General features: G+C 33.9%; 1 protein-coding gene across 1 annotated transcript in view; it reads left to right on the forward strand.

The window, feature by feature from the left end:
* LOC110029802 (kanadaptin-like) overlaps positions 1-9646 on the forward strand; it is a gene marked incomplete at its 5' end in the record, with an annotated part of 30285 nt that extends 20639 nt beyond the window's left edge. The window contains 3 exon segments of the mRNA XM_020732252.1: positions 9100-9213; positions 9332-9462; positions 9514-9646. Coding sequence (XP_020587911.1) covers positions 9100-9213; positions 9332-9462; positions 9514-9646 — 378 coding nt within the window.
* Positions 9647-20323: the final 10677 nt, after the last annotated feature.

Here is a 20323-nt window from a genome sequence, read left to right on the forward strand (position 1 = left end):
TCTTTAATGTCTCTATTTAAAGTCTTCTTTAAATACATGCCATGTCGACTCTTTGTTCCATGCATTGCAAAATATGATATACAACCTCCAAGTATTCCTCCATGTGACTATCTTGAAACGATTTGCCATGACCAGGGAGAAGCTAGTTTTTAGTCATGTTTGAGCATGATGAAAAGCATCTCAACAAATCTTTAATATCTACTGTTATTAAAATCAGCGTTTTATTCTTGTATTCTCATTTTTATTGCTGGATCCATAAGAGCATGCCAATTTGCAATCAAGCAAGCATTCCCTTTAGGTTTTAGTAGATCTAGAACATAATTTGACAAATGAAAATATTATTCCTTGAATGAGCCACTTCCATACTTAGTAACTATTTAGGTGTCCCAAAATATTGATGTTAGAAATAGAAGGTTTTTCATTTTGTTTCTTTATTTTCTTAATCATCAATATCTTACACATATATGCGAATGGACATTGAGAAAAATGGACAATAAGTGTTATACTTGATTATGACATAATTTACATTGTTGAAACGATGATATGGCTCATGGCAGTTAGCAGATCAAGATGCAATTTACACTGTAGGAAAGACATCAATTCATGGGTCATGGCAGTCGGCACAGATAATGCAAGGCATGATTTATGTTGTGCGGAGGGGTTGGGGTACTGCAGGGGCATGCTATTTTCATCGATATATACAATAATAATGGGGTGCCAAAGCAGGGGTGTAAATGCACTAAGCTTGAGCAAGCTAAGGCTCTATTTGTGTTTGAACTAGGCTTGTAAGAAGTTTGTTTGTGTTCGGCTTGATATTAATCGTTTTGTTCAAATTGCTCATGTTTGACTTGATTTTTTACGCATTAACAAAATTAATTAGAATTTGTAGGCTGCATGTTTCAAACTTGCGTCCTTTCACAATCGAAGTCACATAATCACTCAGACACACGAGTTATAGTGATTTAATCTTATATGAATATATATAGTATATTATTATTCGAATAATATAAATAATTTTCTTATTTCGAGTTAAAACGAGCCGAGCACGATCAAGCAAAGGGTTGTTCGTGTTCAGTTTTGTTATAGTTCAAGCTTAAAGAATATGTTCGTATTTAACTCACTTAATGAATGATTCGAACACAATATGTCCGTGAACAACAAGCTTTTTTGACACCCCCATGTCCCAGTGAGAAATGATGAGGAAGAGGGGGAGCCACAGTGCGAAGAGAGCAATTTTGATGCACATTTGCTGGTGATTGGGTCACTAAGAGAAACTCACACGAGAGAGTGGGATTGAGTTACAAGTAGTGTGAGGGAGAAGACAAGCCAACTTTCTGCAGTTGGGGAAGAGATTGGAAGGTAAAAGACATGTGAGGAGTTGTGTTTGTTGGCCATTGGGTTGAGTTCATTGAGTTAGAGAGGAGAGTATAAGATAGAACCACTTGGAGAGTGTAATGCCTTGTAAAATTATAGAAATGGAAAATATTTACTGACTAATGTCAGTTTGAAGCAAGTTGTCATTAGTTGACTCGCTATTATAAGTCGATGCGAAAATGATCCTCTATAGCAAATTGAACCGATGAGACGAGGAAGATGATTAGGAAAGGCACGTGTAACTGAGATAAATGAGAGAGATGTAATCGGAGAGGGATTAGGAAAGCATGAAAGCCGCATGCAATGATGAAGAAGGGGGTTCGTGCCTATTAAGCATGTTCTATGCCGAGGCGAAGACACACGATCGATGTTATGTACAAGCTTGAGCATGAGCACACACGCTCTCGAGCACACAAGCAATAAAGGAGTTATGATTTGGACTTTAATTGACACGATCAACCTAGAGGAAAAACATAAGGGAGTAGAACTTAGCATTAGTGAAAGCGAATATTTTTTTAGGCGAAGTTAGCAAGCTAGCGGTGTAAGTGAAGTTTAGGGTGATAGTTGTTATTTTGAACAAATTTTTATACCACATTATATTCAATTTAAATATTATTTTATTTTAATTAATATTGGAATTTATTTTGTAAGTCCAATGATAGAACGTTTGAGAATTTTGAAATGTTAAGAATACAAATATATTGTATATATGTGTAGGAAAACTTAAATGAAATTTATAATATTATTAAAATAGTATAGTATTGAAAGTATGTTGAGTAATATTATTAATCAGGAATTTATTAAGATATCAAAGGGTTGAGGATATGAAAATACTAAATTAATTTTAAATAAAGAGAATAAAAATATTAAAATGTATGTTTTTATAAATGTTAATTTGAAATATTTCAATTTCAAGTAATGAGAGATTATTTAATGATAATAGTGTTAATAAGAATTTTTATAATAATAGTAGTATTAATCGAAACAATATTTTGGATTAGATTATTAAAGTTAATTTGTTAATCTCATTTAAGTTTTTTAATTGAAAAATTCACTGATATTTTCTAAATATGATAAGAAGATAAATTTTAATTCCTTAAAAATTAAATTGTGATGAAATGTAACAGTTCTGTTACATGGGGGAAAGAAGAAAAGACGAGTTGGAAGAGGAAGTGAAGAGTAGAACATGAGGAATTTGAAGTGAGGAGATGAAAAGCAAACAAAAGGGAGACGTGCCAAGAAAGTCGGAAAAGCAAACAAGTAAGTTTGTCTATAAATTTGTCGTGAGGGAGGCAGAAACTTACAGGAGAGTTAAACGACACAAGTTAGAGTTTCTTCATAGTCGGAGGTAACAGAGGACGCCTTTGTAGAGCAGTGGAGGAGAGCCCGTGCCCTAGCCTAGCAACAAAGAAGAAGAGAAAAGGAAGGACCAGCATCGTAGAGGAGGACGGGTTGAGACCGTGCTTTCTTGTGGAAGGGACTCGAAGCCAAGCCAGGAAGAAAATGAGCTGAAGTTGAGAGCTCGTCCTTGTACGCCGTGATTGCTCAATCCCAAGCTACCGATTGGAAGACGAAAGGGAAGAGGATGCGTGCATCAGAACAAAGGTGAGGAAGCTTTTGCCAAAGAGAACGAGGAAAGCGCTGGAGTTCTCCTTCCCCAAAGCAGTGAGGAAGCTTTCCTTGTCGGTTCGCTGAAAGCCACCAAAGACAAGGAAGATGACTGACAAAGTAGAAGTGAAGAAAATGGAGGAAATGCCTCATCTTCTCTTAAGGAAGAAGAAGAATCTTCCCCCCAAAGCTCCTTAGAATCCCCTTGGATGGTCTCGTTGCTCCAACTTCCTCCCCAACAACAATGACAGCCGATCCCTGCAATTGGTTTAACGTACCCTAGGGAAGAGGCCATGGGTCCCTAGCCATATTCTCCATGGCATGGACTAAAAATTGTCCCCATGCCGTTTTTAGGTGAATACCTGGGCAAAAGGCGGTGGACCACCAGTCATGGCCGCCTTGCTGGCGGGTTCAAGGGACCAGAGGGCAAAAATCGCGAATAGGTCGCTGTGGCGTGGCCACGCCGCATTCGGGTGTGATCACACCACTGTAGCAAACGTCGCAAATGGGGATCTGGTGTGGCCATGCCCGAGGCTCGGCGTAATTACGTCGGGTGCTCTGTTTGGTCGGTGTAGCTAAGACACCTTCAGGCGTGGTCATGCCGGTTGACGAACCTGGACGCCTCTTGCGATTTGGGCATGGTCATGCCAAATTTATGGCGTAATTATGCCAAACTCTCTTTTTGACCAGCATGGTTACGCCACCTTCAAGCGTGGTGACGTCGACTGCAGGTCACTTGAGCTCGCCGGGAAGGTTTTGGCTTGGCCACATTCTATTTAGTCATTGTCACGCCATGGGTTGTGCATGGCCACACCTGAATCAGTTGTGGTCACGCCAGGCCCTACACAACTCAGTTTTCTGGAAAAGCTCGCCAAGGAGGTTTCAAGTCTCGTGGGACCTTTGGAGGATCCGATATGACCAGTTATGATCTTGGGACCTTCGTGAAGGCCGTGAACACGTCTCAAAAGAGCTCGAGAGGATGAACTGTCTACGTGTTGCCGAGTAGAACGAATTCAACATGAAATCCGTCTATCTAAACCTTAACCTGAAGGTATGAACACGGTGTGGGGTAACTTTGTTTTCGGTCCGCGTCGCGGGAGTATCAGGATACAACCCCGTGCTACAGGAACATATGTTAATGCAGAGGATGGCGGAGGCGATGCCGGTTGACAACACAGCTCCTAGCACGACTATGACGATGTAGATCCCAATTATAGTGCTGTGCCACTCGGCAAGGATGTCTTGCGTATGTCGCATATTGCAATTGATTATGGCATTAAATAAAAGTTAGGTTTTACTTCTAATTAATAATATTTAATATTAATATTGATTACCATAATTAACTTAAAAGTTCAAATATTAAAGTTTTAACTAAATAGTACAATACAACAATAATTGATAATTAAATTAAATCATAATTAAGTAAATTGATAATTAAATATTTTATACTTTATAGTGATAATTTGAAAGAAGTAATACGAGTTAGAGTAGGCAAGAGTAGGTAGATTGACTATCATTTAGGCGAGTGTTTGTACTTTTAATATATGGTAATATTTTGATTCTTCTCGATTTTTATGCATTAGTAGACAACAATATTTGCACAAAATTTATTTAATTCATATATTTTTTTTATTGATCACATTGTAAGGAATACTTATAGCTACTTAATATCATATATTGGTTTATGTTAATATATTGAATTGAATGTGACGAGCACATAAATGATATTTTTATGCTGATTGCTTTTATGTGCTTGACTGACTATAATGGAGTCACCTCTTAATATTATTAGTGGGAACATTAAGTTACTTGTGCACTTATATGAAAAAGAAAAATGATATTGATTTGTCTTAATTGACACAATTTTTAGATGATGCTTTTGTTACGATTGTACTGATATAAAATGATATTGATATGCTATTGATATAGTAAAGTTTTTTTAATAACATTAAATGTTTTATTGATTTATTAGAAACTTGACTGACATGTATATTACTTCTTTTTCTCTTGTTTTACTATGGTTTATGTGTATGAGTTTTCATTGGCTTACTTAGCTTACAATTATTTTAAGCTAATATTTTAGATTAAGTGATTTAAAAGATGAGCAATATAAGATGAAATGTTTATAGAAGACACAGATAACTAGTAATGAGATAATTTTAAGTATATTGTTTTAATTTATTTTTAATTAGTGAGTCTTCTATCTGGTAAATTGTAGATGCGTATAAAAAAATTAGTTTTCACCGTTCAACTGTCTCTTCTCGTTTTGGTTAAATTCCAAGCTCCGGGTTGGGTCGTGACAAAAGTGGTTATTTCATCTGTTAAATTACAGATGTATTAAGAAAATTTAGTTCCCATCGTCTATTCTTGTTTCAGTTAAATTTGTGGTCCCGGGCCGGGTCGCGACAAGAATTAGAATATATATTACTTAATGAATTATTTAGATTATTTTATTGGAAATTGAATTGATATTTTCTAAATATGAACTGATATTTTCTAAATATGATTATGATAAGAAGATAAATTTTAATTCCTTAAAAATTAAATTTTTATAAGATGTCAAGAAAGTGTTAGAATTGTAGTAACAATCTAATTATGAGATAAAACATAAAATTCTTAATGCAGTTTACACACACACACAAATAATAATTTTTATAGTTTTAAAATTAAAAATGTAAGTTAAATAAAATAAATTATCAAGATTAAACAAATAGAATCAAATTCTAGTAATAATTATTAAAGTTATAAAATTAAAATGTTTGTTAAATAAAATAAATTAACAAGCCCACTTTACACATGATTATAGGTATTCTATTGAGGAAAATATGATAGAACATAATGGCAAGTATTCTGTGATCAAGCGAGTACTCTTACTTGTAACTTATAGAAATTTTTTGTTTTTCCTAAGCCACTTTCATGAATAATTATGGATACTATTTAATATGTTATAATACTTTTCATATCAATATTACTGTTGCCAGTTCTCAACAGGATTAACTTTTTTACGTATTTTTAAAAATATATTTATTATATATTGAATGATTTTAAAATATGATTGACACAAATTATTTAGAATGGTTGTATGCACATGTTAACTTATGAAATTCATCCCTTATGATATTAGCTGGGGAAATTAATGTGCTAATGCACATTAATTAAAAAAATTATATTGATTTTGACGTACTATATATTTTAGATAAGATTGATGTATAAATAAAAGAATATTGATAAGGTAAGATATTGTAGTGCATAATATATCAGTTTGAAGCCTCTTGAATGTTCATTTTGATTATATAAACTGTCAGATAATTCTATGTTGATTTACTCGTACGGCTAGCATGTCTTTTGTCTCTTTAGTTTGTTATGTTATTATAATTTCGGAATATGAGTAGTTTTTAAATTGTCTATGAATCACTATGTTTAAAATAACATCTTTTAGGAAGTTCAATGTTCAAAATGATAAGTAGAAGAAAATAGTTATAGAAGATACAACGAAGCTAGTGAAATTTAATTTTGTTTTTTACTGTACTTTTAGGTTGATTAAATTTTATTTCGTTGGTGGCTCTTACGATTTATTTGGTTAATAATTTATTAGTGGTAAAAATTATAATTAGATTATGTTCACCAACCAATCGTCTGTTCTCGCTTCGGTAATTTCAAGCCCTTGGACTGAATTGTGACAATGAATGAACGAACTAGATGTGGTTTGAGCAGGTGCTTGTTGGTAGAGTTATAATTGTTGGAGCTGTGATCGTTACTAGAAATTGACTTGTGAGTATTATGGTTGGTTCGAGGGTTACAAATGCATGTTTATTCTTTTTTTTATTACTAAAACATATGTAACAACACCTTTCTGTCTTTATCGAGTGTCTTTGCCATAGTTTTGATAAAGTTGCTTTTTTTACATTTTAGATTGCTCATTATTTAGCACATATTATCAAACAATTGAGATCGCTTTGAAGTGTAGTGACACTGCATTGGAAGAAAAAAAAATTGTATGCCCTTCATTATTATGCACATTAGTGGAGATTGATATGTAGTGTTTTAGATTGATTAGTGCCTGCCATGTGGGCTACATTATATTTCCTGGGAAAGTTTCAAGCTTCTATTGAAAGTGCATGGTTTGTTTTGCTTTATTTTTTTTTTTCAGTAACCAGTTTATATCTATGAAGTTGGACACTGACAGTGGACACAAACATAATACAATATGACACGGATTTGGTGACACGACATAAATTCAACAAGCATGACACACAATGCTATGAGCATATATTTTATTTCAATAACCCTTAATATGTAGTATATTATTTCTACTTTCTATACCAAATATATCATAGAATTATGTAAAAGATCGTAAAAGAAAAGAAACTTCCTGCCTAATAAGTCAATAATTTGTTTATTTGTCACATGTTTTGTTAATATCAATATTTCTTTCATGGTATAAAAAATCTCTAAAAAGGAAAATACCATTGCCATGCTCAGAGTAATCGAAAAAAATATAACTACACTAGCATTATTAATTGGAGTTAACACACTCCGTGCTAGGCTAATGATTAGCATTAGTGCCCGTGCCTTTTTAAAGACACCTTCATCTTTATCTTAAAATAATATTGTTTCAAAATATGGCTTTTATAAAGAGTGATTAGCAGCTACAAGCATTTTAGTATCATGTATAATAGTTAATTTATTGATACGAATATCCCATAGCTTAGTCTCTTTTTGATAATATTCTAGGCTCCAAGGTAGAACACAAAAATTTGTATGGATAAATACTAAATATTCTTCTTGTTGATTAGTGATATTGCTCCTCGTTAGTGAATTGATAAAGGAGTATGTAGTCCATTATTTTTTACAAGAAGATAAGGAATATTGCTGTGCCACTAATTTAAAAACGAAACTATAGTTGTGGGCATTAACTTTAAAAATGGCTTTGAAGTTTTATATTGTCTTTTGCTTCAATTGCTCTATTTGTCTAATTTGGTAACATATATTTAAATATTATCTCATTCTCTGTGGGATTTGTACTCATCTCAAATGTCTTAATTATGTTAAGCGAGTAAAAAAAAAAAAAAAAACTTAAAGAGTTGATCCATCTCAAATGAGACTTGATAGTAAGTATAACTCCTAACACAAATAAAATGATTCAAGTAATCAATGACTAAGCCTTGATCAGACATGGTTAGAGCTTTGTCTGTATAACCACCTGAATAAATAAAGCCTTAAATATAGTCTTGTAAATGTAATCGGAAAACATGGAATCAACCAGTGAAGTAAAAAACTCCATTTACAGGATGAATGACATTGGCCTGATTTTGTTGGCTAGGGCATCGGTTGGCTTGACTTCAAACGGCATGGCTTTGGGTATGAAGTTTGCTTCAAAGTTCCTTACACAATGACTTTAGATTGAAAAGATTACTAAGAGAGAGACATAGCATGGATGGCTTTGAACATTCCTCTCTGTAGCTCTGAGTTTGATTATGAGCCTATGATCAAGGGTCTTCAGCTTCTTCGGTTTAGGGAGATATGAGCAGGAGATTGAGTGGCTTCATTTTCAGGTTCTTCTTCATTAAGTTTGTTTGCAAACTGCTATGGCTTAGGCAAAGGCATGCACAGAGATTGTTTTCCTTTCACATGGTTTTAAGCCTTGCATGTATCGCTTTCGCACTCAACATTTTTAAGGCTTGAATGTTGCTTATGTCATTTTCATGTTTCGCCGTGTTGGGGAAGTGTCAGTCTAATTTCATCCAAAAAAGATGACACTTTTTATGAAGTATTGGGCATCTTGTTTTCATATCTGACATCCGACCTGGTTATAAAAACTATCTTTTGGGTATTCATGATTTATAGGTTTTCATAAATGGTTACTTGGGTTCATGTACAATATAATATCATATTATTTGTGTTTTCTGCTGTTTTAGTTTTTCATTTGGTTTTTTGTCCACTAAAAAGACTAATGTAAGCCCTTTTTTTTACTAATACCGTTTTTTACTTTATGCATTGGTGCTATAGTTAATTGTGGTGTTAAATATTATGTTTTGTAATGCATGGGGCTTCTATCATGGTAATCATTGATTTTGTGACCTTTATCATTTTCTCCCATGCTTTTGGATGGAAAAGGTGTCGAATATGAAGAAGGAGATTGATGCTATTCGAGTAAAAGATATTTCACAAGGTGGGCTAACCCAAGGCCAGCAAATGCAGATTGGTAGAAATGAACAAAGAATTGCTCAGGTGATTATCTTTTTCGAATGTGTTCATGTTGGTAAATCTCTTGTTTACCATTAAGTGTTTGATTTACTGGAATATACTTATATAATAAAGTCGTGAATTATTGCATGTGCAACAGTAGATAATGGAAGAGTTAGATAGCTTGGAAGAAACTTTAAATGACAGCATTCGCGAAAGTAAAAGTGGTCGTGCTAGGAGGTCAATTGGTGGCAGATTGAATGCAGTTACTGAAGAGGAAGAAAACACAGTGAGGTAAACATCTACATTCATTTAATTTAACTTTGTCTATTTCTCTTTTTAAAGATGGTTGGTGGTCATCTTTTGGAGTAATATCTATGTATTTACAAGCATCACTACGTTTCTGTCTAATGGAGGCAGTGATTGTTGCAATTTTGCAATGAGGCAAGGGATCCTTTACTCATTCTATGCACTCTGAATTGGAGGGTGTTTAGGAATCTGCATTTAAATGCTCTAAAATGGAGATGCAGGAATTTGAGCAAACAATAATTACAGTTTATTTAAACTTCCTGTTTCTCTAAGTCGAAAGGTTATTTTAAGGCCATGTTTTTGCACCATATAGATTTTGAAATGATAATTACAGTTCGATAATCCACATTTTATGGTAAGTTGAAAATCCATTTAAGGTCAATGTTCTCAACCCAATCGATTTTGTACTTTATGGGGTGCTTTGTAAGCAACACGGAGCACCACTCCTTAGGCCACGTTTGAGCGATCTCGACAAAATACAAACCCTCACGTGTGCACACTGTCCAATCAACATCTAGAAGTTCATGAACTAGTGAAAGCACTCAAATTTGCCATCTTTGAAAAAATATTCTCAAGTGTTCTTAACTTTTCTTTGATGTAGTTTCTCTCCACTCTTTCAAAACTTTTAGTGTTTCAATTTGCATTTCCAATGGTAACAGCAATAGGTTCATAGTACAACTCATTTCTTCCAATTGCTTGAACAATCTCACTTTGGAAAGAACTTTGAGAGGTGCTTTTGCCAAAAGATAAAAGGGATTATTTTTCTTTCCTAAAAGAAGAGGGGTTTAGTACAGGGCTCCACCAACTTGTGCATGAGTGAGTGGGATTTCTGAGAGAGAGGAGCTTGGAGAGTCGACGAAGGCAATTTCAGCTGATTCATAATTAGCTTAATTTTTGTTATCTTTCTCCATTTGCTCAACTCATGTTCTTGTTTTAGTGTGCTTATTTGATTTAATGTGTCTCATTGCTCAACCTCTAAATTTTAACACCTCATAATTTGGTAAATTGTACAAGTTTTGCAACAACTTAAAAGTTAATTTTTAAATTTACCCTTCACATTGTGTTGCAACGCATCTTTCAATATATTTCGTTTGTGAATTTTCCTTTTACTTATATGGCATGAATTTACTGAGAAGCTTCTAGATATACGTAGTTACATGTAGAGGCCAAGCAATCTGGTTTCACATTTATTTGTTCGCTTCTATTATAAGAGAATCTTTGGCACCTATTTATCTGGAAATGAAATCTTAAAAATAAAGCAATTGTGGAATTATTTTCTTTAGTTATTTAACATAAAAAACTCTTTTCAAGTTACATGTAGAGCCTAAGTTGGGAGTATTGACATCTGCGATAGTTGCATGGCAGTGTGGAGATTCAACTGACGTTTCGATCCAATAGCTGGTTTCTTATTTCTTTGGTTTTTTGTTTTGGGAAAGAAAGGCTTGATAGGAAGGCCCAACTTTTGGGATTATGAATAATTCTTTTCAACATAGGGAGACCGTTGCTGGATAAAACTTGAGATTTTCTGGGATCACATGCCTGTAAATCATTTTTATTTTTATTATATTGGAAAGAACATGAGGGGATTATGAGTTCACATCGGTTTGGGTGAGGCGAGCTTTGGGATCTTCCTAAACTTGATGGCTGCCAATTTGACTATTTTCTCTTGGGGAATTTACTTGTACTAAAAAAAATTGGTATTGGAAAGAACATGAGGGGATTATGAGTTCACATGGGTTTGGGTGAGGCGAGCTTTGGGATCTTCCTAAGCTTGATGGCTGCCAATTTGACTATTTTTTCTTGGGGAATTTACTTGTACTAAAAAAAATTGCTTCACTTTTTATAGTCACTTAATAAATTCATCTGGATCCAGATGTTCGTCCAAACCTGGCAAGTTGATCTTCACACTAAAGTCATTGCCTCTCCTATGATATTAAATTTCAAATCGTCAGGGCATTGATTTTGCATCATTAGAAACTTGTCGGTGAAAGGGTTGACTTCTTCCTTTTTATCGGATAAGTCAACTATTATGGCTCTGAGTGATTCCTTTGATTTGTTTTCTCTCAAAGAAGTAAGTTTTTGTTGTAGTTGAAGGAAATATCTGTCATGCCCCAACTAACCCATTTGGTAGGTTCAATTGTGGTGCGACAGAGACCGGCAATTTGGTCAAACAAACTCTAACTAGCACTTGTCTTAAATTGTATAATCAGAATCCAATGGGTGATGAATTAGTTTACCTAGATCACCGCACATACGTGTTACATTGCATTTCATGTACATTGCATTTCATGAAAGTCATATTATCCAAAACATGAAAACTATACAGAGCTGGCAAACCCAATATAATAAAAATACGTGCCAAAAATATTTGTGTAAGCTTCAAAAGTTATCGTTCAAAAGTTGTACAAAGACATGTCTGTTGTTCGTTGCCCTAATTGGAAGACAACAACTTAGAATGAGTAACGAGTTCGGAGAAAGAATCAGGGCTAACATAAAATTTTATGCATGAAAAAGAAACGTGCATGCTCGTGAAAGTATACATGTCTACAGACAAATCATAACACGTTGGCATAATAGAGAACATGTATATATAATATAAAAATAAAGAATGCAATGTAACATATATTTTGTAATCATGAAATCATAAATATAATCAAAAGCATCGTAACATATATTTTGTAATCATGAAATCATAAATATGAAAGCAAGCATCGTCATAGGCTGTTTATCTTATGTCATGACAATGTCATTTTATAGTAATGTCACTAGTTTAATGTATAAGGTTCAATTATTTTTATATCCTTTCATCATGGGTCTTCACCCTACCCCAAAGACCATATAAACTATCGATAAAGGTTGTCCTCAACATAGCAGTTATCGATAACTTTCTTGATACTCACGGTTCCCTAATGTTTTGTCACTGTATAATCCCAACGGTTCCTAGAGTTTCGTCCCCTTATAAATATCAGGAGTCGGGAATATTACATCTTTACACAGTGCACTTGCAAGAACTCATGTAATAGTTCACCCCTAACATTTCCTGTGGCATTTAAATCATCATTCTTGTATCAAATATTTATAAAACATTATATGTATCATAGGTCTGAAACATAACAAATAAATACCTGCAGACAATTCATGTCATAAGCTTAATCACCTGTATCATATCATAACATAACATCATATGTAAATAACATCATATGTATCGTAAGAGAAGCCTACTTGTATTTATATATTTAGTTGCAGGTATTCATTTAAAATATGCAAAAAATTCTAAATGCATCTGTGTCAAAATAGAAATTATATAAAAACTTATATAAGATTATTTTTTCTTAAATTAGATAAGATTAATTTATCTGACTTGACGAAGTAGCCCTAAGAAGATTGCCTACATGCTCGTCTCGAGATTGCTGCCTTGTATAGACAACCTGAGGCTCGTAGACAATATATGATTTCATAAAATTTGGCTTATATCATGAATTAATCTAAAAATATACTTTACTTGCCAAAACATACCTCAAAAGGGTTTTTCAACATAAATTCACCTTTCCAAAATCACTATTTTCAGTTTTCCTACTCCTAATCTCCTCAAGTTTCACACTGATTTCATGCTAAAATATTTTTAGAAGCTCCCAAAATCAATTACGACACTTCTAGCAGAAAATTGGCGCCTCTGAAGGCTATCGAAAATGGGAAGAGCACAAAAATGAGACAAATGTTAAAACAGAATGGTGAGGAAGGAAATGAAATTCTCAAAGGACGTGAGAGAGAGATTCTCATTTACAAAAAAAAAATTGCCTCAGAACCCTAGATTGTGCTTTGCAGCACTCGGCCCTGCGTCTAGTTCGTGCGAGTGCTACCTACTGTGACTCTGTATAGTGCAGATCACGTAGAAACTATTGGGATCACCTTCAGACGAGCGAGGAAGCTATCACGTGAGGGAGCTAAGTGAGGGAGCAGGAATTCGGAAGAGGGAAGGAAATCAGAGCCCTGCAGGCCCTAATCAATCGAAATCATTGAATAAAAAGGAGTGAAAGTCTGTTGAAAACAGTAATTCTGTAATTAGGAATATAATTAAGGATTAATTAGGCTAAAATATATATAACTTTTGAATTTCATATCTTTCAATCCGTTAACAATTCATTCATGATGTTTTATATGGAATTGATCGATTTTTTGCGTAGAATTTAATAAAATTGTTTCAATAAAATTCCGAGAGATTAAATTTTTGCTACTTTGTAATTGTACGGAACTTTGCTTGATATCTTGAAATCTGGACGTTACAACTCTCCCCACCTTATAAAACTCATGATATCTTGAAATTTGGACGTTACAACTCTCCACCTTATAAAATTTCGATCTCGAAATTTTTTATTTTACTTGAAGATGTCTATTTCCTTAGTTTTTTTTTTTTTCGTAAGTAGCTTTCACTTTATCTTCACAAAAAATAATTTGTCGGTTTCGAAGCTTCTTAACATCATTTCCTAAAATTTTTTCAAGCTCTTCAATATATGTTAAGTTTTCCTATAGTTCAATATCTTCATGTGAAATTGTCTGCCCTAATTTCGAAACACATTTACTTAACATGGAAATGTGGAACACATCATGTATACTGTAGACAACTGTGCCGATCCTTTCTTTATTTTCAGAAGGACCGATGTACCTGGGACTTATTTTGCTTCATTGATCAAATCTAGTTGTACCTTTCATTGGTTTGACTCTCAAAAATACTAAATTTGTAACATCAAATTCAATTGCTTTGTGTTTTAGGTCATAGTATTTGTGTTGTCGATCATGAGCAACTTTCAATCTGTTTCTAATTAATTCGATTTCTCTGTAGCTTTATCAATTAGCTTGAGACTTAACGTTTGATATTACCTCACTTCGACCCAATTGAGTGGAGTTCTGCGATTTTTGCCATACAATACTTTCGAAGGAGCCATTTTGATACTAAACTGGCAGCTATTGTTTAAGCAAACTCGATCATTGGAATATGATCTTCCCAACTGCTTCCAAAGTCGAGAACACAGCCTTAAACGATATTCCAATACTTGAATTGTCCTTTTTGATTGTCTGTCGGTTTGTGGATAAAAATCAGTGCTGAAATGTAACTGCATATCTAAACCTTATTGAATATCTTTCAACAATATGGACGTGAATCTACGTCTCCATCATAAACAATAACTTTTGAAATACCGTGCAATTTAATAATTTCTTTGACACAATCTGACAAAGTTTTTCACTGAATCTTTCTGTCTGATAGACAAAAAGTGAGCTGACTTGGTTAACCTGCCAATAATGACCTTAATACTGTTGTGATCCTGTCTGGATCTAGGAAATCCCATAATATAATTCATAGCAATTTCTTCCCATTTTCATTCAAGTATTGACAATGATTGTAGCAATATGCTTGGTCTTTGATGTTCAGCTTTTACAATTTGATAAACTTGACATTTTGATACATATGCAACAACATCCTTCTTCATACCTGGTCATCAGAATGCTAACTTTAAATCCTTGTGTTTTTTTTTGTGATGTATGGATGAATTGTGTGGCCTGAATTATGAGCTTCATGTAGAAATTCTCGTCTCAAATTAGAATTAGCAAGTATCTATGTCGGCAGCTTATTTAGGATAATGTCATCTTCATCAACAGAGATATCGACCCTCTTTCCTGATTGACATTGCTTTAGGAGTTTTGGATATTCGCTGCTAACTTTCTGAGGTGTCTTGATTGTATTCATTAAGGTAGGTTGCACTGTAAATTGATGTAAATACACCATGTTACCTGATCTTCTAACTTCCGATCTTCTAACTTCTAACTGTAAAACATCAATTTCTTTAATCAAATATAGTTCTTGAGTGATACTTTAGCTTGTACTACCTGTTGATTTACGGCTCAATGTGTTGACAACTACATTTACTCGGCTTGGACAATACTGTATACAAATCGTAATCTTTGATCAACTCTAACCATCATTGCTGCCTCATATTAGCTTTTTGTGTGTGAAAATATACTTCAGACTTTGAAAATATACTTCACATTTCATGTCATACAAATAATGTCGTCAAATCTTGAGAGCAAATACCACAACAACTAACTCTAGATCATGTGTCAGATAATTTCTTTCATGCGGGTTCAACTGTCTGGATGCATAGACTATCATCTTTTGATTTTGCATTCAAACGTGTCTCAAGCCTCTTAATGATGCGTCACTATAAATCTGTAATCCTTTTGTGCATGATGAAAGAGTTAACATTGATGCAGTGGTCAAATGTTTCTTTAACTCTTGAAAATTATGCTCACATTTTGCAATCCACTCAAACTGGACATATTTTCTCATCAGCTTAGATAACGACATAGCTATTTGTGACAGACCTTTGGTGAACCTCCTATAATATCCTATCAAACCAAGAAAATTGTTTACCTCTGAAACATTCTTTGGAGTAGGTCATTCCACAATTGCCTTCACTTTCTGAGGATCTACTGAAATTCTCTCACAACTGATAATGTGTCCAAAAAATACAATGTTTTGCAACCAAAATTTACATTTAAAAAATTGTACATATAACTGATTTTGTCTCAGCAGCTCTATAACCATCCTCAAATGCTTAGTATGATCTTCATTAGTTTATGAATAAATCAGAATATCATCAATGAAAATAATAACAAAGGGATACACATATGGCTTGCAAATTATATTCATCAGCTTCATGAAAATTTCGAGAGCATTGATTAAGCCAAAAGATATAAGAATTCATAATGATCATATCTAGTCCCAAAAGTTGTTTTAGTTATATCTGCATCCTTGGCTTTGACTTGATGATCTCTCGATCTCAAATCAATCCGAGAAAATACAGTTACACCCTCTAATTGATCAAATAGATCATCAATCCTGGGCAAAAAATATTTGTTCTTGATTGTTATCTTGTTTAATTCTCTGTAATTAATACATGACTATATGGATCCATCCTGCTCGACGAAGAATACTGAAGCACTCCTGTAACGGACATTTAATTCCTACAATTCCTTCAGATCATCCTGTATGGAGATTTGAATATTACAGACGTTCCTGGTTGCACATCAATACAAAATTCAACTTTTGGCAATAGTCCTGGTAGTTCTTGAGGAAATACATCAGAAAATTCTGAAAACACTGGGACGTTCTTCAATTCATGTATATCTTTATTTAGCACTTCTAATTTTACCAAAAAAAATACTTGTTCGTCACTTCACAAATATTTTCCAACTTTCAATGCACTAATCAAGGAAGATTGTGCATTTTCATCCCATGGGATATAAAATGGTTTTTCACCAGACGATTTCTGTTTCACCCGCCTTTTCAAACATTCAATTGTAGCAAAATGATTTACCAACCAATTCATCCCCAAAATGAAATCAAATGTATGAATTTGTATGATAATCAACTTCGGTCGCAACTTCTTTTCATGAATATGAACATGCACTACACTTTTTCTATTGGCATAAAATCCAATTCTCGAAGGCATAACAACACATAACAGGAGAAAAATTTAGAATATCAATTGGTAAACTGACAGCAATCTCACCAAAAATAAAGTAATGTGATACACCTAAATCAAATAGAAGAGTGTCGTACTAATTTTGAAATAGGAGCGTGCTTGTAACCACTTTTTCAGATTCTTTGGCTTCTTGAGAGGTGATTGCAAAAACTCACTCTTTTACTCATTACTCAGTTTTGGGTTATGAAGTTTCACTCTTTGTTTGCACTGAAAGCTTTCCAAAAAATTGAGTTAAGCTGGGGTTGCTGCCTTCCAAAAATTTTCTGGACTGACCCAGCCCTTGGATTGTCCATGGTGTGCTGTCTTTTTTCTTTTTCCATGGAGAATTCATTTGACTCTGTCTTGGTTATCCACATTTGTAATATTTTTCGGAACCAATTAAATACTTTTCAAAAATGTCATTTTCCACACTTTTCACAAATTGACTTTTCTATCCGAGGTTGTTTTTTCTTACCTTTTGCTTTAACTTTCTTCTTGCTTTGGAGGTGTTCTCTTTTGTCGAAATCCTTGCGCTTGCTTGCGTGACGTTGCTATTACTAATCGGAAAAGTTCAGCTCATTTTCAATTATTCTTGCCCTTTTTACAAGCACGGAAAAATTACTGCTTTCAAATGAAGCTAATGCCAACCTTAAATTATCTCTGAGATCGCATAGAAATCTGACACGTTTCTTATTGGGTATTAACATAGTGGGGTGCATATCTGGAAAGAGAAGTAAATTCTGCCTCATATTGCATAACTGTTTTGAACTCTTGAGCTAGATTTAATACTTATCTTAAAATCTTAATCTGGTTGAAGGCTGAATAAATCAATTTTTAAAGACTTTAACAACCTCATCCTATTGAATTTGTCATAGAAGTGTCAGGTGAAAATTTTCTTTATCTTGCACCTGTCACTATTTTCTCGATTTGTCTTCTAGCGTGAATGTTGCTAACACTCTCTTGTTTTTCGGACAAATCATACCATCAAGAACGATAGGCTCACTGGCACCCTTGAATGCAGTTTACTTGAAAAACTAAAATATCTTCAAGTGTCGATCCACTTCTACCCTATTTTCAAATTTGGGCCTTGTTTTGTGATATTAACTACTTTATGCCCTGTAACTTTGTAGTTGTAGTGCCTTCATTTGTCTTGTTTTGATTTTTATTTCTACCCAAAATCGTTTCAATTCTAACTTCATGCTTTGCACTTGGCCTAAAAACTGGGCTTACATTTTTCCTTTTTCTTCTCCAGACATTTATTGGTATTGACACAATTTATTATTTACATGCAATTTATTATATAATAATTTTATCGTGCACACATGACACCTTAACTCGTAAGGGTTACTCACCTAAGATTCATCAACCTATAGTTATGTATAAATCAATTCATATTTGATCCCATCCCGATTTATTATAAATCCAACACGCTTCTGTTATTCTTTTCCTCAAATAACCATGCTGTGATACCACTTTCTATCACACCCTAGCCACCTGATAGGTCAATCATAGTGTGATAGGGGCTGACAACATACATGTTTAACTAGACTAATTACCACCAACACTCATCCCGACTTGTATGATGAATCAGTATAACTAGATCGTCGCAGCATACGTGATGCATTGCATTTAATATATTTGGAAGCATAAAAATCATATTATCCAAAACATGAAAACTATATAGAGCTGCTAAATTCAATATAAAAAAATACGTACCCAAAACATATGTATAAGCTCACAAAACTATCATGCAAAAGTTGTACAAAGACACATCTGACTATTCGTTCTGGTGCTCATTACTCTTACCTGGAAGGTAACAATGAAGAATGAGCAACTGCGAGCTTAGAAAAATAATCAGGGCTAATGCTCGTATGAAATTATATATGTCTACTCATAATTCATAACATGCTTGTATAATAAAAAACATGAAAAAAAACATGTATAGATAGTATATAATCAAGATTGTAGTATATCATGTAGGTCTTAAGCATGAAATCATAAATATATTAAAAAACATGTTCATAAACATATTCATAGGTTGTTTATCGTTTGTAATCATCATCACAATGTCATTTCATAGTAATTTCACAAGTTTAATATATAAGGTTCAACTATTTTCATGTCTTTCCATCATTGTTTGTCACCCAACCCTAAATGCCATATAAAATATTGATAAATATTGGGTTTCCCCCAACATTATAGTTATTGAGAGTCCCCCCTGATACCCACTGTTCCCTAATGTTCCGCCACTTCTTAATTCCAACGGTTACCAATGTTTCATCCCTGTATAAATATCAGGAATCGAGAATACTACATCTTTATATAGTGTACTTGTAAGCACTCATGTAGTAGTCTGCCACTAACATTTTTTGTGATATTTAAATCATTATTCCTGTATCAAGCATTTATAAGACATTACATGTATTATAGACATGAAGAATAACAAATAAATACCTGCAGACAATTCATATCATAAGCTTAATCACTTTTATCTTAGCATAGCATAACATCATATGTATCGTAAAAGAAGTAAACATGCATTCAAACATTCAATTATAGATATTCATTCATAACATGCAAAAAATTTTAAATGCATCTGTGTCAAAACATAGACCCTATCATGAATTAACAGTAAAAGAGTATTTTTCTTAAATTAACACAAGATAAATTCACCTAACTAGACAGAACATCCCTGAGACGAGCGCTTACATGTTTGTCTCGACCTCGCATAGACAACCTTAGGCTCGTTGATAAGATAGGATTTCATAAAATTGGCCCCTATCATGAATTAACAAAAAATATACCTTGTCAAAACATACCTTATTTTTCAACATAAATTTGCATTTCTGAAATCACCAATTTCACTTTTCCTCCTTCCTATAACCTCAAACCTTACTTCTTCTGACTGATTTCGTGCTAAAATATTTTTATAAGCTCACAAAATAAATTACGACACTTTTGACATAAATTCAGCGCGTCTAACTGCTACCGAAATGGAAGGGTGAGAAAGGTAATGTAAGTTTCAAATGACGTAAGGGAGGGATTCTGACTTACAGAAATTGCCTCTGAACCCTGGATTGCGCTCTGCGACACTCAACCTTGCGCCCAGTTCGCGCGACTGCTATAGACCGCGACTTTGCTATAGTGCAGATTGCGTAGGAGCTCGCGGGATCGCCTCCAATTGAGCAAGGAAGCTATCGCATGAGGGAGCGAGTGAAGGAGCAGGAATTCGAGAGAGGAAAAATAATTCCTCACTTCCTAATTAAGGATTAATTAGTTAAAAAAAACCATATAACTTTTGGATTTCATCTCTCTCAATCCGTTAA

The sequence above is a fragment of the Phalaenopsis equestris genome, unplaced genomic scaffold (assembly GCF_001263595.1).
Source record: "Phalaenopsis equestris unplaced genomic scaffold, ASM126359v1 Scaffold000606, whole genome shotgun sequence".
Taxonomy (NCBI): Eukaryota; Viridiplantae; Streptophyta; class Magnoliopsida; order Asparagales; family Orchidaceae; genus Phalaenopsis; species Phalaenopsis equestris.